The sequence below is a fragment of the Telmatherina bonti genome (assembly GCF_933228915.1).
Source record: "Telmatherina bonti genome assembly, chromosome: 2".
Taxonomy (NCBI): domain Eukaryota; kingdom Metazoa; phylum Chordata; class Actinopteri; order Atheriniformes; family Telmatherinidae; genus Telmatherina; species Telmatherina bonti.
In genome coordinates, this window is record NC_136620.1 from 35,817,392 (window position 1) to 35,839,250 (window position 21,859).

Below are 21,859 nucleotides of genomic sequence, written 5' to 3' on the forward strand. Positions count from 1 at the left end.
TGACAGCTAAATGCTGACTTCAACCTTTCTTTTTTTCTTTCTTTTGGAATGTTTCTGCTGCTTTACGTTGTGTGCTTTGTCAGTGTTAAAATCATACTTGTGCTTTCAGTGGTACACATTACATCTGACCGTTGGAGCGTAGTCTAATCAATGTGCGCATGTGCTTACTTCATGTGCGGGCAAACTTTCTTTCAATTATATAATGATAAAATTACCTTTTTTTCCTTTTTCCAGTAGATAAAAAAGACTGTAAACTGGTTTTATAGACAAAGCTTTCAAAACTTGTGCTGTTAAGAGGCCATTTTCTTAAGGTGAGGTGCTCTAGTGAGCGAGTAAACATTTAGGATTACAGCGTATCCCTGTAAAAGAGTAAACATAGAAGCCTGAGTATCTACTGTTCCTTTTGAAAATTCCTCGAACTGTGATGAGTTGTTACATGAAATGAAAATATGAAGGACTTTTATTATGAAGGACTAGCTGAAAGTTCAACTAACTGGCATTTTGGCTTTTATTCGTGCTTTTTTTATATGCGCTCTATATAATCTCTATTTTATTCAGGATCCTAAATGTCCACCTTCTTATACATTTAATTTAGAAATAAATTCATTTATAATTTCATTGGCATCATTATGCAACTTTGGGGGGGGTAAAAAGAAAAGTGCTCGGTACAGTTTAATATTCAGGGCAGTTATTGTCTTTGCATAACATTTTAATCATCCGCTGCTGTGCCACCCAGTTAGAAATGGACAACTTGTGAAAATAGGAGAATGTTTTGCAGGTGACGTCACAGAGGAAGTTTAAAGACCTCTGTGAGCTGATTGATTTTCTGCCTGTTTGGTCCCTGTTTTTAACTTAGTCATAATCAAAGCCTCATCTCTCTCTCTCTCTCTCTCTTTCTCTCTCTCTCTCTGCATTAAGCAAATAAATAAATTTAAACTATTTTTCAAGGGGTCAAAAAACAAAACAAAAAAGTCCCTTTTCTTCACACAAGTGAAATAAAAACATTTATAAGGGGAATAAAAAAAATGGGCTCCATGGATTGTTTTGTGCTTTAGAAATTCCACTTGTAGGCCTTGAGGCTCAGTGATGTTTTCCCATCAAGACTTCTACCTCTTGGATCAGTTCACTGGACCTTTTTACAGACTGACAGTTATGACTTGAGGTGAGAACCGTAGTTGGGAAGCAAAGGCGGTGGCTTTGTGCTCACATTGTAACAGTATTGACAGGGATGTAATACAAGGATAGTGAGTTGCTGTCATGAACGATGGTCATCCTTGGAAACATCAACGATGGTCTCAGTGTGTCAGTGTGTAATACAGCCACTTTGTCTCTCTGAGAGAACATACAACCAGGATGTATTGCTAAGAATGGCTTATCTACCATTTTTTCTCTCTCTTCCTTCCCTCTCCAAGCCTTGAAGTATGTTGTGCAAGTATCTGCTATACAGGATAGAAATGCGTTCTAACAGGTGAGGTATACCTCTCTTATCAGTTCACTGTTAAGTGAATTAGTATTACATATCAATCAGATAGACAGTTACAAAAACCTTTAAAGGGACTAATTAAAAAATGAAATAAAAAGAAAACTACATAAAAAACAATTAGTAGTTCTGTTCGTGTGACTTTTCATTCGCTCTTTTTTTCACCGGATAGGAAAGCTTGTGGAACCCAGGAGCAGGGGATCTCTGTGCTGCCATTATTCATGTTTCCATGGTTCCTCCTCAACAAGCGTGCACTCCGCAGCAGAGCCGTTAGTGGCTGAGGTTACCTGCAAGCAGTTAGCAGTCAAATCTAAACAGTGGATCCAAGGCATGAGTAAAAAAAATCACATCATTTCTAATAAATCTCAGGATAAATATCTTAGAATGACATCTAATCTGCCCACTCCTGACATGTAGTAATCGGATTTCTGCCAATCAATCTGACTGGTTAATGAGGTTTCTAGAACTTATTTAGCATAACTCTGTGTGATTTATTATGTCATAAGAAAAGCATATTTAACCCTGTAAAGCCTGATGTGACATATTGTCTATGTAGAGTTCCTGAGACATTTTGCATCATTGTAAGTTAAAAACATTCCACAAAATCATGTTGATCATAATCTGATGCTTGTCTTCTGCTCCTTAACAGGTACCAGGAAACACATTAATGTACACTATAATAATTTTGACATATCACACGATGATAAATGATAAAGATCCCAAAAGAAATTTGTTAATTTTGTTAAAGGACCAAATAAATATCTTATGATGAAAAGAATTGGACTTTTCCAACCAGTTTTGTTTGAAGGTCAGGCTCTTAAGGGGTAAAGAAGTGTTCCTGTTGTAACATTTTTTTTTTCCATTTTGGTGTTTTCAAAGTCTGAGAAAGTGTGCCTCCCATCTACTTCATTGGTTTACTAGTTCACCTTTTCAATTACTCATTGCCTTGCTGCACCATAATGATGTCTGTCTTTAAAAACAACAGTTTTAAAAAGAATAAACCATTTCTGTAACATCATTCCTATTGGTTTTACGGTGTTTTGGATTGCTACTTCGCAGCATGCAACATTTATGGAAGAATACTGGAACTTCTGGAAAACCACTGATGATCATGCTTATGGGAGTACTAATGGGGGGGTTACAGTTACTGACCTGGGAACAGACCACACATTTAAGATGTAATCATTAAAAATACAAATCAACATATTATTTTTAAAAAAATGTACAAGAAAAAGAAAACAACGTACAAACACTACAGAATTAATGCATTGTTGTGTTTTAGGTGTCTTGCAAGCACTCTATTGCAGTTTGCAGCGTTAAAAAGGGTTAAAAATTAAACTTAAACTATTAACAAGGAAACAGAAATGAAAACAAACAAAAAAATGGCAAAAAGCTCCTTGAAATAGCAAGCCTTCGTGTCACCTTTAACGTGTAATTGTCTTATTTAATAACTCGAGACAGAAAAAAGAGGATATAACTTTTCAGATTGGAGAGATTGCTCGTATGACAGGTTGACAGTGTTGCTAGGCAACATCCATCATTGTTTAATAAATGAATAGGCTCATCAGTAGATCTCTACCACCCATGTGTGTGCGTGCATGTGTGTGTTTGTGTGTCAAGCAACGAGTGTGAACCCTTTTAGAATATCATAAAAGCCTGAAATACATTTAATAATCGGATCAACAAATTATGTGTTTTCACGTTACAGAATACTTTGCAGATCTTAGTTTTACTGAACACTTCTCACAATCTACAGAAATAGATGGTGTGAGACTACAAAAAAAAATCTGTAAGGACTCACTAACAGTGTGGCAGAGAGGTGTGTGAAAGGATGAACTGATAATTAGCTGGAATGCCTCCCTGAAAATGAACATTTAAAACATTTAAGATCAACCACACCTTAAATCAGACTGAACTGTATCGGTCAAAAGATTATTCTAACCAAATAGAGCTGATGCTGATGAACACAAAAGCTGCAATTCAAGAGAAATGAACACATACTGTGCAGACACGTGCATCTGTTGTTTTCTTACTTGACTTGTGAAAAACAGGGGGTGTATTTACATCATCGTGCTAAAAAAGAAAAAGTGCAATGCAAAGCGAACAGAATCAAGCAAAAGTGCAGGGTGAGCATGCAACAATGGAGAGGGTTATATAGACGTCTCTATGCCTGAGAGCATTAATTGTACCTTGCATTCATCTACTAAGACGGAATTGTTAGCAGTGGTGGTAGCAGTGGCGGTAGCAGTAGTGGAAGCGGTTTCGGTTAAGACGCACTGGTTGGAATTGTTTTCATGGTGGTTCTTCATGTCATCGTAATAAGACTGGGTCTTTGTCATCATTTCGATGTCGTCGGATTTAGCCATGTGCGAATCGAGCTCTTCCAACTCTGCCCTCGACAGGTGGTACACGATGCCTGCACCATAGGAGTCACCCACCACATTCACCGAGGTCCTGAATCGATCCCTGAGGAGAAGGAAACAAGGTTAGAAAAGACTGCACTTGCTGCCTCGCTCACTCAGAAGAGGGCAGGATAGTATTTGGAGATGCATGAAACAAAACCCAGCGGTAGCAGTGCTGGAAAACCACAATATATTCACTCACAGCAGCCAGTCGACAGCAACCAAGAGACTGATATCTTGGGTTGGCAGGCCAACAGCGGTAAGAATCAACAGCATAGTCACCAGGCCGGCACTGGGAATACTGGCTGCCCCAACGCTGGCCAAGGTTGCTGTCAGACTGGGAGACAGTATTGGAAAGAAAGCATTCAATCACTTTCTGCACACCACATCCTTCAAAATTCCACTCCACATCAGGCCACAACTCCTCAGACACCAATGAACATGACATAAAAGCACCTCACAGCTACGGGTGAAGATATTCCCTATCTGCGGTACTTGTTTAAAAAGCAGGTGCAGCAGAGCACCAGAGTGGGCCCTTAAGTGTGAGAGATGGGATGTTTAATTTGAGGGGTTCATGGATTTATGTGCCATAAAAATGTCACTGTGAAGGTCATCCATCCTCAACTTGCTCTATTATGAGAAGAACATTTGGCAGAGATTGATGAAAAAGAGCATGTGGTTGCTGTTTGTCTTCCTGCTTAGCATGAGGCATGGCACTGTTGCTGCTTCCTCATGCTGCTTTATTTGCTCCACTGTAAATTTCTTCTCTAAATTGGCTCGTTTGAACCACACAGGCTTCTCTGTTCACTTTTAAATGCCTGAACAACTGCTGCTGAGTTTGTCACCATCTATCAAGAGCGAAGTGTGTTAGCTGGACAGCAGTTGCAGGACCTCATTTAAACCCAAGACTTTGCGAAAGCATAATTTTTCTGCTTCAGCTGATCTGTAATGAAGGTTTTTAATTGTTTTTCATTCCCAGATGGCAGGATTTTTGACTACGCTAAAAGAAAAGTTAAATATGTTCCATTCTATTTTCCAGAGCACAACTGTTCTGCTGACCTTACTGTGACGATCTGACCAGGATCAAGGTTGACACCATTCATTTGGGCAATAAAGATGGCAGCCACAGCTTCATACAGAGCAGTTCCATCCATGTTGATGGTCGCACCGACTGGGAGTACAAAACGAGTAACTCTTTTGTCAATGCCCAAATTCTCCTCCAGACAGCGGAAGGTGACAGGCAGTGTACCAGCACTGGAAGACAAAGCAAAAACAAGAACAATTTTAGGCTTTACAATGTAGAATCATTTGCATCAAAAGGAAGAAACATCCTGATGCAGACCTGGAGGCTGTCCCCAGAGCAGTGATCCAGGCCTGGAAGATGCCCAAGAAGAAGGTGAAGGGGTTTTTCCTGGTGATTGCAAAGTAAATACTGGGCAGGAAGATTGCTCCATGGATGATGAGGCCGATAATCACAGTCACCATGTACATGCCAAGCTGCCTGGCCACCACCTCCAAGTCTTTGATGGAGATGATCTTGCCACAAATCAGACATGCAATACCAAAAGGAGAGTACCTAAAGGGAGGGAAAATGATGCATTATTACTTAAAGCAGCCTCTTAGCCTTGTCAGTTTAAAGTTATATGTACAAATTTGTGTTGTGACTTCCGAAATAACAAAAAAAAAAATCAAGCTAAGAAGTTATTTTTGATTAAAAAAATAACTTAAATGGTATTTAAAATGAAGCAACATGAACCACGAGTGATACTAACCACATGATCATGATGACAAGTTTCATCACAATCTCATTGAGGATATTGAAGAATTCAATCATGAGCCTGGCCTTCTCTCCCATTTTGCCCATGCAGATGCCAAAAGCAATAAAGAAACCAATCAAACCTGTAGCAAAAAAAAAATCATAAATCAAAGCGTTCGGGAAATTTACTGCAATTTAATGCCAAAGACAATGGAGCTTAATGACTTATATGATATCCTGACTTGTTTTATTTTATCATGGAAATGTCTTCACAGCTTAAAATGACGAACATTTCCATCAAACGTAGATGTGACTGAGTGATCTGTGCTCGCAAGGCAAAAGACAATGAGCATGCTAACTTGCTGTTGCAACAGCATGTTAGCTTCATGTGAATATGTTAGTGTGCTGATCTTTGCATTCAACTCAAAAGAGCACATCAAAAGCAAAGATGTGGATTCATACCCAAAACATTCATGCCACTTTTGAATTGCAGTGACTTTTTGATCATGTACTGAGGCTCCTTGGTGATGTTAGCCACTAGGCCCTCCACGCTGGTGACGTTGACTTCCTCCTCAATGACCTCCACCTTTTTTGTGACGGTTTGGATCTGAAAAAAAAACCCGACATAAGTGAAAAGCTTTTATTAAACTGCCTGTAAATAAGAACAGGGGTTTATAAGTTGGTCTTTCCCAACATGAATGTCAAAACCAACTCATTCCCAGATGTACAGGTTTGTTAAATTTTTGATAAATAATGCTGCAAAGCCACGACTGCACCAGTTACCTGTTGGAAACAAGCCTGCACCAGGTTCTCTGGGAACAAGTTCCTGATCAAATCAAAGAAGGCATCCAAGCTGGACACATCATCATTTTTCTCGCCTTCACCTAGGTTCTCCTTTAGCTTGGGGTTGCCAGGGTGGATGACTAATACCAGGATGACTCCCAGGACAGCAGCAATAACAGTGGTGGTCATGTAGTAGACCATAGCTCTGGTGCCCAGGCGACCGCTAGATTTGGCGTCCAGACCAGCCAGACCTGCACCAAAAAAGCAAGATCATGTTTACCTCATAATTTATTGTGTGTTGACTCAGTATAGTGGGGAATGAGGATCAATTTCTAAAACCATTAGGAGATTATATTAGCCTGATCAAGTCTGTTTGTGTTCCTCATGAATCACTATCATGAAAAGACATTTGTAGATTATTTGATTTATTCAAAATTCTTAATGTGATCAGAGACATCGCACCTGTGATTAAACTGGAGATAATGAGAGGAAGGATCAACATCTTGAGCATCCTCATCAGGATATCTCCAGGAAAAGCGATCACCATGACAATATCTGGGTGGATCGGGGAGGCAACGCGAAGCAACATCCCTGCTACAGCTCCCAGGATCACACCTGAAACGCAAGGAGAAGCGCGCTGATTCTCATCAACGTGAGCACATTCAGAATAAAGGAAAGGACATCTGTAAAATATTCAAATACAATTTTCTACAGTTTCAAGTTGAGCTGCTGTCAAGAGCTTTGAAGCGATGAATAACAAATGATTCTCTGGTGCTTTGTTTTTAAAGCATCTTAATACCTATCCCCACCTTATCATGTCAGCTGTTTGGAGCTTTACAAGAGGCTGTCTGCTAAGTGATTAGGGAGGACACTGGGTTGTGAAGATAAAACCAAAACCTGAAAGAGCAAAACTCATGCAGGATTAAGATAAGATTTCTTTGAAGTAAAGGGGGGAGCATGTCAGATTTCCTGGTAAAGCATCTGGAGCTGACCTAAAATGTTTTAGAAGATTCATTTAACTTTTCCTCAATAAGCGCTAATAAATAAGGCGGAAAGACGTATTAAAACATGACAGTTACTGCCTTTCTGAGCCGTTCCTGTTATCATGTTACCTTGTCCATCATCTGGCTTCCATTCACAAGAAGCCTTAACTTTCCAACATCTGAAAGTGAAGTTCATCTCACATAAAATCCCTGCTAATCTGGAGGCATATGCCTCCTCCAACAAGCAGCTGTCTTCCTGTCACATACGACCTTTGCTAGAAAATAAAGTTGACCTCTGTGTACTCTGTGTACACATTTGCTCACTTGTTTTGTATGAATCAAGACATGTGGCATGAAATGTCGCACACACTCACACACCCATAGCAGTAACATACATAGGAATTACAACAGTTAATAAACATAGATACAGTTTCAACATGCTTAGAGAATTTCACGGCTAAATCGGACTTCTTAATAATAACGTATATTTGGTGGGTACACAAACTCAATTTAGAATCTGACCATGAATGTTCCTGTATTTCTTCACCCCATGCAGCACAATGAGCCGTTGCTTTAATAACAAAACTTTTTATGCATCACCAGAGGCTTTCTGGGTGTTTAAAACACTGAACAGAGCTTTTGATTGCAACAGGTGGCATGGAGCTGGGGAAGGTCAGAACACCCAGTCATCTTACTGTCTGGTACACTGAGCACAGATGGCATCTCCTCCTCATATTACAAGCAAGCTGCTAAACTAAGGACAGAGCTAAGTGGTTGGCAGCACCTATCTTTAGCATGTACTTATTTCCCCTATCTTCAGGCATTTATGGGGAAAATAAAAGATGGTGTGATTACTTACCGAGAACGGTGAGTGTGAGCAGAAGATTCTTGAACAATTTGGAGCAGATTTTGGCACATTTTGACTGGGGCCTGGCCTCAATGGGCTCCAGGTGACTCTCGTGCATCCTCACCTCCACTTGTTTAGGCATACTGTTGGCACTGCAACACACAGATAGAGAGCAAATGGAGAAGGTACTTACTAAATGCAAAGCCATGAAGCCAAAGCCCATCAGAAACGTGATCCTAGCTGTACAGTATTATTCAGTAAACTGACGTTCATCTTTTCTGCAGGCGTGGAGAAAGAACCAGGTTCTCTCAATGCTATATTGAGACCGTAACAAACTATAGACAACACATCACTTGTGTTTAATGTCTTTGGAAGGTGTATGGGTGTAAAACAAAAGCAGTACATGCTGAGAAATATGAGACATTCAAGTGCTGCCAAGCTGTCAATCCAACACGTTTTATCGTTACTATAGCATCCAACAGATGGAAGCTGACTAAAAGCCGCTGCTGTTTGGAAAATTGAAGCCCTCTGGGGCAATACTTCTGATATTTAGCATCCCAAGGCTGCTTGTCAAAAGCTCAATGCACATGTTTTCAGAATATTTTAACACATACAAGCGGTCTATAATCATTTACACAAAAAAGGATGCCTCTCCCTGAGCCGTCACCTTATCGTGGTGGAGGGGTTTGTGCGTCCCGAAGATCCTAGCAGCTATGTTGTCGGGGGCTTTATACCCCTGGTAGGGTCACCCATGGCAAACAGGTGTCTAGGGGAGGGACCAGACCAAGCACGGCTCATAGACCCCTATGATGACGACCAACCTGGGCATGAATGTTCCCTTGCCCGGACGCGGGTTACCGGGACCCCCCTCTGGAGCCAGGCCTGGAGGCGGGGTACGAGAGCGAGCGTCTGGTGGCCGGGCCTTCACCCATGGGGCCCGGTCGGGCTCAGCCCGAAAGGGTTACATGGGCCCCACCTCCCGTGGGCTCACCATCTGCAGGAGGAGCCGTAGGGGTCGGGTGCAGTGTGAGCTGGGCGGCAGCAAGGGGCGGGGACCCTGGCGGTCCGATCCCCGGCTGCAGAAGCTGGCTCTAGGGACGTGGAACATCACCTCTATGGTGGGGAAGGAGCCTGAGCTTGTGCGCGAGGTTGAGCGGTTCCGACTAGATATAGTTGGACTCACCTCGACGCATGGCTTGGGCTCTGGAACCAGTACCCTCGAGAGGGGCTGGACCTTCTTCCACTCTGGAGTTGCTCATGGTGAGAGGCGCCGAGCAGGTGTGGGCATTCTCATCAGCCCCCAGCTTGGTGCCTGCACGTTGGGGTTTACCCCGGTGGATGAAAGGGTAGTTTCCCTCCGCCTCCGGGTGGGGGGACGGGTCCTGACTGTTGTCTGTGCTTATGCACCGAACAGCAGTTCAGAGTACCCACCCTTTCTGGGGTCCTTGGAGGGAGTGCTGGAGGGTGCTCCTTCTGGGGACTCCATTGTTCTGCTGGGGGACTTCAATGCTCACGTGGGCAATGACAGTGAGACCTGGACGGGAGTGATTGGGAGGCATGGTCCCCCCCCTCTGAACCCAAATGGTGTTTTGTTATTGGACTTCTGTGCTCGTCATGGATTGTCTATAACGAACACCATGTTCCACCATAAGAGTGTCCATATGTACACCTGGCATCAGGATTCCCTGGGCCGCAGTTCAATGATCGACTTTGTAGTCGTATCGTCAGACCTGCGGCCACATGCCTTGGACACTCGGGTGAAGAGGGGGGCGGAGCTGTCAACTGATCACCACCTGGTGGTGAGTTGGCTCAGATGGTGGGGGAGGAAGCCGGTCAGAGCTGGCAGGCCCAAACGTGTTGTGAGGGTCTGCTGGGAACGTCTGGCTGAGTCCCCTGTCAGAGCAAGCTTCAACTCCCACCTTCAGCAGAGCTTCGAACATGTCCCGGGTGAGGCGGGGGACATTGAGTCCGAATGGGCTGTGTTCCGTGCCTCTATTGCTGAGACGGCCAGCCGGAGCTGTGGCTGCAAGGTCGTTGGTGCCTGTCGTGGCGGTAATCCCAGGACTCGTTGGTGGACACCAGCAGTGAGGGATGCCGTCAAGCTGAAGAAGGAGTCCTATCGGGCCTTCTTGGCCTGTGGGACTCTGGAGGCAGCTGATGGGTACCGGCGGGCTAAGCGGCATGCGGCTTCGGCCGTTGCCGAGGCAAAAACTCGGGCATGGGAGGAGTTCGGCAAGGCCATGGAGAAAGACTTCCGGACGGCTTCGAGGAGATTCTGGTCCACCATCCGGCGGCTCAGGGGGGGGAAGCAGTGCTCCATCAATACTGTGTACAGTGGAGATGGGGTGCTGCTGACCTCAACTCGGGACGTTGTGGGTCGGTGGAGGGAATACTTCGAAGACCTCCTCAATCCTACCAACACGTCTTCCCATGAGGGAGCAGAGCTGGTGGACTCAGGGGTGGACTCTCCTATCTCTGGGGCTGAAGTCGCTGAGGTGGTCAAAAAGCTCCTTGGCGGCAAGGCCCCGGGGGTGGATGAGATCCGCCCGGAGTTCCTTAAGGCTCTGGATGCTATGGGGCTGTCCTGGCTGACACGCCTCTGCAGCATCGCGTGGACATCGGGGGCAGTACCGCTGGATTGGCAGACTGGGGTGGTGGTCCCCCTTTTTAAGAAGGGGGACCGGAGGGTGTGTTCCAATTACAGGGGAATCACACTCCTCAGCCTCCCTGGTAAGGTCTATTCAGGGGTCCTGGAGAGGAGGGTCCGCCGGATAGTCGAATCCCGGATTGAGGAGGAGCAGTGTGGTTTTCGTCCTGGTCGCGGAACAGTGGACCAGCTCTATACCCTCTCTGGGGTCCTGGGGGGGGCATGTGAGTTTGCCCAACCAGTCTACATGTGCTTTGTGGACCTGGAGAAGGCATTCGACCGTGTCCCCCGGGGGCTCCTGTGGGGGGTACTCCGGGAGTATGGGGTACCGGACCCCCTTGTACGAGCTGTCCGGTCCCTGTACGACAGGTGTCAGAGCTTGGTCCGCATTGCCGGTAGTAAGTCGGATTCGTTTCCGGTGAGGGTTGGACTCTGCCAAGGCTGCCCTTTATCATCGATTCTGTTCATAACTTATATGGACAGAATTTCTAGGCGCAGCCGAGGGGTTGAGGGGATCCGACTTGGTGGCCTCAGGATTGGGTCCCTGCTTTTTGCAGATGACGTGGTCCTGTTGGCTTTATCTGGTCGTGATCTCCAGCTCTCGCTTGAGCGATTCGCGGCCGAGTGTGAAGTGGCTGGGATGAGAATCAGCACCTCAAAATCTGAGACCATGGTCCTCAGCCGGAATAGGGTGGATTGCCCTCTCCGGGTCGGGAGTCAGGTCCTGCCTCAAGTGGAGGAGTTTAAATATCTTGGGGTCTTGTTCACGAGTGAGGGAAGGATGGAGCGTGAGCTCGACAGACGGATCGGTGCGGCGTCTGCAGTAATGCGGGCTCTGCGCCGGTCTGTCGTGGTGAAGAAGGAGCTGAGCCAGAAGGCGAAGCTCTCGATTTATCAGTCGATCTACGTTCCTACCCTCACCTATGGTCATGAGCTGTGGGTCGTGACCGAAAGAACGAGATCTCGTATACAGGCGGCTGAAATGAGTTTCCTCCGCAGGGTGGCCGGGCTCTCCCTTAGAGATAGGGTGAGGAGCTCAGTCATCCGGGAGGGGCTCAGAGTAGAGCCGCTGCTCCTTCGCATCGAGAGGAACCAGTTGAGGTGGCTCGGGCATCTGGTCAGGATGCCTCCTGGACGCCTCCCTGGTGAGGTGTTCCAGGCACGTCCCTCAGGGAGGAGACCCCGGGGAAGGCCCAGGACACGCTGGAGGGATTACATCTCTCGGCTGGCCTGGGAACGCCTCGGGATCCCCCCCGCAGAGTTGGCAAATGTGGCTGGGGAGAGGGAAGTCTGGGCTTCCCTGCTTAGGCTGCTGCCCCCGCGACCCGACCCCGGATAAGCGGCAGAAGATGGATGGATGGATGGATGGATGGACTAAAAAGGATGATCACCCTGACATTCAATCAGCAATAAACCCACTTTATTCTGAATATAGATTTCAAACTTATTGATATTGACCTGTCTTACAGTAGAATATTATGCTATTATAATTTATGTAACTGATTAAGTGACAAATGCCACCTCAGGCAAGTCTCTGATGTAAAAGAAAAGGAAAAACTTAATTTAGTTATGCCTGCGTGGGAATGCCTAACAATCCCTTCAAACCTTGTATTCGGTTGTAGAAAGAAGGACCTCAGTGTATTTAATTGGATGAAAACTGATTACAATTACAGGCAACACAGCAGCTTCCTGTGGAACCATTGAGGTGTGAATGAGTTTGTGAGAGTACAGCTGTGTCTGCCAGTTTGGCAGGTGTATAAATCAGTCACAGAAAAATGATGGCGGAAGAGAGAGGAAGCGACACAGCTCCGCTTCATGCTCAGTGTCTCTATGACAAACTGCTGGAACTTAGCTCGCTGTCTCGACTCGCTTTATTTTCTGCTGTTTTGTATCTGAAAAAGATGAAAAATGAAAATGTCTGTTTCTTTTTATCCCAAATAAAGCGATGACAATGTATTTTGTGAAGAATTTCAAAGACGACAAAGAACAAATGATGGAACGTTGACCTTCCACCTCTCCTCAGGGGTTCATGGTCTAAAGCACATGAATAAAAGCTTCAGTGCTAATGTTTTTTTTCTTGTTTTTGTCCTGGAAAGGTCCTCCTACTGGCCACTATTAAATCAAAATGCTTTAGAAATATTAATCACATCAGATGTTGCATTTGTAGCAGCTTGATCAACAGTGAGGTTAAATCAAGAGTGCACTTTGAGACATATTACACAACGAAAGGCTCTTTGTTGTGTTGTTGTTGTGTAAGTGGTCACTGATAATTCCCCATGAACACACACATGCTTGCACACGCACGCACACATTGCTAGTATTGTGTGTCACTGCATTGAAAGCTTGGCTATGAGACCACCTGGTCAGTCTCCAGGCACACAGATGGACCAGTCATATATGTTCTTATTCATTTCAAAGCTGGGTGTGAAATACAGAAAATACAAGCAAAAATGGGGGAAATATCAACATTCAACCTCTGTGTTGCTTCACACTTTGCACTTAAGCTGGAGAACTTCCAGAGGTCCAGAAATAAAGACCTGAAAAATCCTCATAACTATGTAATCCAACTCGGTCCAGTAAGAGTGATGAGTGCTGCTAATTGAATGGTCCCTTTTTTGCTCCGTCTTCCACTATTTTTAGCCGTAGGAGAGGAAACGGGAGATATTCTGTCACAATCCTCTCATTAGCACTTCTCCCACCAAGTCAGAGACAGATGAGATAGCAGGTCTGAATAGATGAATACGGAAAGAACAGAAGCGTCATCAGCCCAGCAGTAGCTGCATTATTTAGCACCGCTTCATGATGTAGGGGAAAAAGCAATGTGGGCTTTATATGTTACAGAGTCATTTTACATGTTGTACATAATTTTAGCTTTGATTAACATTTCATAAGCTGAAAGTTAATCCCCCATTTCCTGACAAATAATTCTACGAAGCTGGAAAGTTTTCAACATTTATTGCGTTGAACAGGTCTGGGCTGCTTCCTTTTAGAAAATGTGAATGTAAATCATTGTCTGCAGGCTTCCAACTAATAAAGTTTCTTTTTTTTTTTTTCTTTAACTATAATCTAATATGACAAAAATGCTCAACTAAAAATAAATTTTAGGCTACTTTAAAAACTGTTCACACACGGTGTTTCTGTTCAGACTCTAATGAGATCATCTCTTTAAACCGATTAACTCTGGCAGGGGTCTTAGTCAGATTAATTGTATTAGAGGAATTTAATGCCACACAGAATTAAAGCATATCTCAAGAAAACTACACCAAGGTAATGAAAAGGATGTCTAAACTCTCCAAAAAGATTATGTTATATTCTGTTGCTTGATTTGCTCATCATACTTAAACGACTAAAATAAAATGAATAAAATATTCTGTCTAAAATTGTATATACCAAGTACTTACTTCATCTCTGAGGGACTTGAGGTATGTGCTATGTACATCAACCAGAATCAAAGCTCCACTTTGGTATCTAAGAGCGAATTAGCACAAGAAAGTGTCAGGCGGATCACAACTGCTCCATCCAAAAATGTTGCCCGGTGTCGGCGGATAAAGTCCCAGGCAGCTCTGCTGACAGCTAGCCGCTCTCAGCTGCTAACCAACTTGTCCACAGCATCCAGAGAGGAGAGAGTCAACGAAGCCCAGAGTCCAGATCCAGTCACAGTCGCAGCAACCTGAATGGCCTCATCCTGATGTCTGCAAAGTCCCCCCTTCCCTCCCTAGCCCCCACCCCCTGACTCCACCAGCTCACACATACATACACATCCAACAAACCTATGAGTAAATAAATACATAAAAGGACAAGTAGAGGGAAGGGTCAATATATGAGCTTAATTGTCAAATCCCTCAGAGACCCTCCATCCCCTGGACTCTGTAATCCCCCCCCAGAGCGCACACTCTTCCATAGTCTTCCAGCTTGGTTTGCATGAGAGAGGCCAGGCTGCTGGAGATGAGCACGATGATGCCTGCTAATGGCACAGTGTGGACAGTAGTGCTTTGTAAGTGATGAGTTTGGTGAGACGGGAATAAATGACAAAGGAATGGCGCGCAGAAGATTTACCATCCACAACAATGTACTTTTGAAGCTTTGAGGGCCTGATGGGCGACACGTGAAAGGTTGCTGCTCTCTCTACTTAGAAGAACAGATTTTTTTAAGTCTATATACATATACACAGCATAAACTCTCAGTACACAATCAAGGCACACATACACTCCAACATACAGATTTACATAATCTCACAATTTGATAAAAAAAAAAAACAAACAAACAAAAAAAAAAACTGCTTAACTGTACTGAACTCCAAAGCACAAACAACCTGATGCATGTGAGGATGGCACCATGCTGACTTCATCCTAGCCTCCCAGCAGCATGGGACTTCACATCGTATTGAGCAGTATCATTGATTCTAATTAGAGAAATGTGTTGGAAAGCTATTTCCTCTTCAAACAAATGACCAATCACACAACAAAAGCCAGAGGAATGCCTTCTCTGTTTGCATCGGCCGTGTCATGAGAAATTGCTCATCCTAAATCCCTCCACATGTCATACTCGCTCAAAGAGCTCCGTGAGGAGAAGGGGAGCACTTTGGAGATGAGAGCAAGGCACTGGGACGGAGATGAAGGGGTTACAGGAGGGGAGTAAGAGGAGCATTAGAGGAGAAGGGGGTATTGGGGTCACACCAGCACCTCTCAGCCAAAAGAGGGGCCTATGAGGGGAAAGCTGAGGCAGCCATCCTTGCTCTTGGCTGGTACCATGTGAAGCTCTCTGCTTCCTCTCTCTTCCTTCTGAGAGGCTTTGTTTCACACGCAAACAGTGGCAGTGGCCCCAACTCGCTCGGCCAAGCACCGCATCCAAGCTGGCAGCAGCCAGAAAAGACAGGGGTGGGGGGGAGGGAGGGTCGGATGGCAGGGGGAGCATGGGTATAGTGGTGGGCGATGGGCATGTCCAGAATGCCAGTTCTTTCAGGCCACTGATGTCATGCCTGTGCCCACCGTGGGAGAGCAGTGGAGGGACCAAGGCGCCTCTTTCTCTTTCCCCCTCCACAGTCTCTATTTTTTTTTTTACAGGATGAATGAATCTTTCAGAAGCGGCAGCCCATTGTGTCCTATAATCGACGGCGATTATCCCAATTTTATGCAGCCTTCCCAGTGCGAGGAGGTTCCCTGAGTGCTGGCATTGAGAGTCGCCGCGATGCAGCAAGGACCACGAGGGGTTGTCCTAGCAACACTCTGTGGCTTCAAGAGAAGGGGATGAAGGGGGAAAGAGGAAGCTTACAGCCGCGCACATGCCCAGCACACAAACACAGCCTGCACAAACACATGATCTATGGCTCCACAGATTGGGAAAGGCACATTTCATTTTAACTCATCATTCTTATCTTTTCAGAGACAAATTAAAGACAAAGCATTGAAACATTTTCATTAACTGCTTGTTGGAAGTTCAAGCAGAGCTCTTTTTGTTTCATGCTGCTGCATCATTAATGAGCTACTGTCACAAGCTTTACCATCCGGCGCTGCTCAGACATTCATAACATACTGTAAGCTTACATGTAAATGAGAATGCAGGTTTCCCACTGGTCTCTCGAGGGGCCCGATGCTCGTTCTCATGATTGGTGCATCACAATATACTGTGAGGTAAAGACAACTGGATGAGAGCCAGGCTCCGGATATATCTGGCCCCTTTGGGCCTCACAGCCACTTGCATTACAGTGGGAAGAAATGGGCTCACACATTCTGGCTACCCAGGAGTTGTGAGCCCCACCACCAGCAACCCCACCGCCCGCCCCCTGAAAACAGGACACTTTCAGCAAACACTTCAGGTTGTGCTGTGCATCGGAAGTGGGAGATAAATTCCAGCATCTAAAGAAAGGGACACTTTGTCAGTCTACAAGCCTCGTGTATCCCTGGACGGTTGTTGGGATGGGTGCATTCTGTAACAGACAGTTCCCCCAGTGAAAGGAAGCGACCACAAAATGTTGTAATTTACCATCAAATACTAAATAAAATAGTCAACATACCTTCCTGTAATTACTATAGTTACTAAATATAATTAACTCACACTAGATGTTTGCATCTATATGAAGACGTGTTTTTTTTTTTGGCCTGTCTTGTTTCCAGAAATCAGCTGGTTGCCATACCCACTACTGCACCTAAACCTTGATGCTCTGGATTTAGTAACTTCAAAAAAGTAGTTGCACAGAGCCACTCAGTGGTCCACTTTAATGCTCTCTTGAACTGCTTCCAAGTGGACTATGGAGTAAGTCTACAATCTGATCAAAGACTGGCACACAGCCATAGAAGCTGTGCACTGAATGAAGCAGATTTTCCTCTTCTTTGTTTTCTTTTTTACTGACATTCACCCAAATAAGTTTCATAACCACACTTCTTTTCAGTCTGAATGAAATAACCTGAAAATGATTAGAGACAGCTAAGTCTGGTTCTACTTTGCTGTGTTTTACATTTAATGAAATTTGCATCTCAATGGATCACAAATACAAAAAATATGCTGTTAAAATGTCAGAAATACTATTGCAAACATAGCTTAAAATTGTTATCACCTAGTTATATCATGAGTTATTACATATATCCACTTCAAGTGAAATATTTTTACATTTATATTTCTCTTTCTATTTTGAACATTATTTTCTGATCAAGAGCAATTCCTTCACATTGCACAACCATCTGGGCCTACTACTCGATCTATTAGACGTCTGAATTCCTTTTCTCCTCAGGATCACAGCTTAGCAATTTAGAGCCATTTGAATGGTTACAATGATCAACAGTCCAAGATATCTGAACAGAGCCTCACATTATCTTTCCATAAATATGTACAGCCGTGCTCCCGCTCAAGAAAAGGCTAAATTAACAATCATCACTCGTATGACTAGAAGCTGAAAAAAGCAATGATAATGTAACATTTTTTAATCATTATTTAATAAAAAGAGACGCAGCTTTTGAACTGTGGTTGAAAAGAAGAATAACAATAATTAAAAGAAAAAAGAAACCTGTCCCAGACAATTTGGAGAACGTTGCTCTAAATGTGAGCAGTGGGCCAGAATACTAGTTAGTCAACTAGTTTTCATTTAATATCTATAATAATAACATTATAATATCTTTAAATCAGATATATATAGTATTTAGGAGTGCTAGACAGACATTCAGACATTCGCCCCTCAGCCAGACAGTTACAGTCACAATTCAACCTGAAGCATTAAATTAGATGAGTGTATTTATCCTAAAAATACATAAAGAGAGAGTAATTAAGTTACTGACTAAGGTACACCCAGAGTCTCTATGTCAGGTTGCAATATGGCCGCTTTCAGCTTGTCAGTTTTGGGCTTCTTCCAGTTGACCCATTACATCCCAGACCAAAGCAAATGATACGCAATTTAGCTGTCAGATAATCAGCTCTGTTCAGTTTGTGAATGATGTACAGTGTATTTGTTCTTACTAAAATATGTATATTTCCTGTTTGTCAGCGAACATTCCTTTCCTTTCCTTTCCTTTTCCTCTCCTCTCCTCTCCTCTCCTTTCCTTTCCTTTCCTTTCCTTTCCTTTCCTTTCCTTTCCTCTCATCTCCTTTCCTTTCCTTTCCTCTCCTTTGCTTTCCTTTCCTTTCCTCTCCTTTGCTTTCCTTTCCTTTCCTCTCCTTTGCTTTCCTTTCCTTTCCTCTCCTTTTATTTCCTTTCCTTTCCTTTCCTTTCCTCTCCTCTCCTTTCCTTTCCTCTCATCTCCTTTCCTTTCCTTTCCTCTCCTTTGCTTTCCTTTCCTTTCCTCTCCTTTCCTTTCCTTTCCTTTCCTCTCCTTTCCATTCCTTTCCTTTCCTTTCCTTTCCTCTCCTTTTATTTCCTTTCCTTTCCTTTCCTCTCCTCTCCTCTCCTTTCCTTTCCTCTCCTCTCCTTTCCTTTGCTCTCCTTTCCTTTCCTTTCCTCTCCTTTCCTTTCCTCTTCTTTGCTTTCCTTTCCTTTCCTCTCCTCTCCTCTCCTCTCCTTTCCTTTCCTTTCCTCTCCTTTCCATTCCTTTCCTTTCCTTTCCTCTCCTTTTATTTCCTTTCCTTTCCTTTCCTCTCCTCTCCTCTCCTTTCCTTTCCTCTCCTCTCCTTTCCTTTGCTCTCCTTTCCTTTCCTTTCCTCTCTTTTCCTTTCCTCTTCTTTGCTTTCCTTTCCTTTCCTCTCCTCTCCTCTCCTCTCCTTTCCTTTCCTTTCCTTTCCTCTCCTCTCCTCTCCTTTCCTTTCCTTTCCTCTCCTTTCCTCTCCTCTCCTTTCCTTTCCTTTCCTTTCCTTTCCTTTCCTTTCAGAAGCAGCTCCTGTTATTTTGGGGTCACAGCCCAGGATGATATGAACTGTGAAGCAGAACAAGCAAAGACTTGCATCACTAATTATCTGGGTGTGCTAGACTGGTTTTGAGAACTTAATTTTAAGTTGTCATGTCGACGTGCTGAATGAGACACATACTTCATGCTGTACAGATCATTTGTTAGTTGAAATGATAAAACAATGACTAAATAAAACTTCAGAGAAAGTTCTACAGTAACCAACTTCTCGTTTGAAGCACATTGGATGCAGTTTTAGCACAGACCAACCTGATTTGCTATAACTGCAAACCTCCTTCCTTTATCAGTAATAAACATAACTCCAGTAGATCAGCTTACAATGCTTATTGCAAACTGTAAACATCAGTATCTAATATCAGCGTGTTTTTCTAGCAATTCAGTGAATGACTACAACCTTCTCATTTACTGTCCTCCAGGAGAAGTAATTTGCTTTATGCCTTGTATGAAACTGAGCTATTACAGTCATTTCAGCTTGCTTCCTTTCAACACATTTTCCATTTATAACATTATATTATCCAACCAGGGTGCATCACCAGGCTGGCAGTGAATAAATGAACCATACATGCCCATCTTTCAGCATCCTCTAAGGTTTCCCTTTGTTTTGCACAATTCTTTGTGTCCATAATGAGGCAGTCATTAGAATCTCTGTGAATCCTGAGGCTAGTGTGGTGGTCTGCATAGGTCCCTCAGATGTGCCAAGTCTCGCTGTAATTATGGACAGTCTATTATGTTGGGTGTTGTCACAAGACTGAATAATAAGGTACTTCTGATTAATCTGCATGACAGCTAAGATTATATATATATTTTTTTTTTTTTTAACTTGAGGGCACAACCTCCAAACTCCTGACTTTCATATCCGGTTTAACTCCAAATCTTAACTGTAACACCTGCGATGTTTCCAGCTGGGTCCTTCTGAGCTGAAGCCAAAAGGATTTTCTTCCTGCTAGTCCACTTTCCCCACCCCTCTGCCCCCATCCCGTCCATCCAGCAGCTAAAATGAAAGGCTGGAGGAGAAGGAACCATCGCACGCAGATGTGTGCTTTTCCTTCTCTACAAACGTCCTGCATCAAATGATGGGTTTCACACCTATTGCAGAGACATTCATCACTCCACTCTCTACTCCAGTAGCTGCTCGTGTGTTCACGCTTGCTGCATTTGAAGCAAGCTACACCACTATCATTAGCAGAGGCGCATCTGTTTAACAGAACTTGCTGTATAGCAGCACACAGCTTTTGATGGCTTTGGTCCGATCCCCACAGGAGCTCATTAAATCAGATAGTAAGGAAGGCCCACCCAACCCCCTACTATACTGTATACCCACTATGTTGCCGAGAGGGGGATGACAGGGAGGGGAGGAAAGAGTGAAATGGCAAGAATGAAATATATAGACATAGACCAGTAGCAATGGAAGGGGGAAGGGGAAAATGGTGGAAAAGAGGAGGCGTGACGGATGACGAGGAAGACTGGAATTGCATACTGATGAGGAAATAATCAAAGGTGGGCTCAGAGGATTAGACAAAGGTCAGGTGAAAGACCACCACAGTGCTGTCAGGTTATCCGTGAAAAGTTGACATCTGTGTTGGGCAGCTGGCTCTGTGAAATGAGATTACTGCACAAATCACGTTTTATACATCACTAGACTCACCTGATACACCCAAATGTAGATATGCATGTAGATGAAACAGCACACTAATTGCCACAGTGTATGCCCTGTAACTCGCCTCACATCCCCTGCACACAGATGCACATGCAAAAACACAGAAACATGCGTATTAAATCAAACACTGCCATCTGTGATCATAAAGCTCAGTCTTATGGTACCCGAGGCTGGGTGGTGGGGTTGCAGTCTCGTTCAGGATTTGTGTTAAGTCGACAAAAGAGGGTGGATGTTCTCTCACTAATTAAACACTGGAGTCTGTAGGGACCGAGGACACCCAGAGGCAGTAGCCGTGCCCTGCTCTCCTCGCACCAACCTGTAGTGTTGACAGAAAAGGGCATTCCTGCACACACACATCATTACATGCTAATGCTCATTACATCAGTCAGCTAAGCCCAGTCACCAATCACACACACATACACACAAATACACACACCTGGCTACACTGATGACATGTGATGACATGTGAAATGTGTTTGATCATAAACAAAACAAGACAAAAAAAAGTTTATTTTAATGTTGACATCTAAAATTCTAATCTCAGCGGATAATCTGATAACACACATGGAAAGCTGCACTTTAATATTATTTAGAACGCAATTAGAATGGATATAGATATAGACAATTTATACAGATATAGATGTATATGTATGTATAGATATAGATATAAATACAAATATAGATACAGATATAGATATTATATATATATATATATATATAATATATAAATATATATAATATCTATATCCATGTATGTATGTATATATATATATATATATATATATATATATATATATATATATATATCCATGTATGTATATATATATATATATATATATATATATATATATATATATATTTTTTTTTTTTTTTTTTTTTTTTTAAATATATATATATATATATTTATACAGATATAGATATAGACAAGTTATATAGATATAGATGTTTATGGGGGAGTTGTAAATAATCCTGCACGG

General features: G+C 43.4%; 1 protein-coding gene across 1 annotated transcript; it reads right to left on the reverse strand.

Annotated features, from left to right (window-relative positions):
- Positions 1 to 1,695: 1,695 nt before the first annotated feature.
- On the reverse strand, positions 1,696 to 14,337 carry LOC306760743 (excitatory amino acid transporter 2-like; the record flags this gene model as incomplete). Its single annotated transcript, XM_079246723.1, has 11 exons — positions 1,696 to 1,767; positions 3,670 to 3,946; positions 4,085 to 4,219; positions 4,942 to 5,136; positions 5,225 to 5,458; positions 5,655 to 5,781; positions 6,101 to 6,245; positions 6,422 to 6,672; positions 6,884 to 7,036; positions 8,264 to 8,403; positions 14,300 to 14,337. The coding sequence occupies 11 exons, from the start codon at positions 14,335 to 14,337 to the stop codon at positions 1,696 to 1,698; spliced, it is 1,767 nt and encodes a 588-aa protein (XP_079102849.1).
- Positions 14,338 to 21,859: the final 7,522 nt, after the last annotated feature.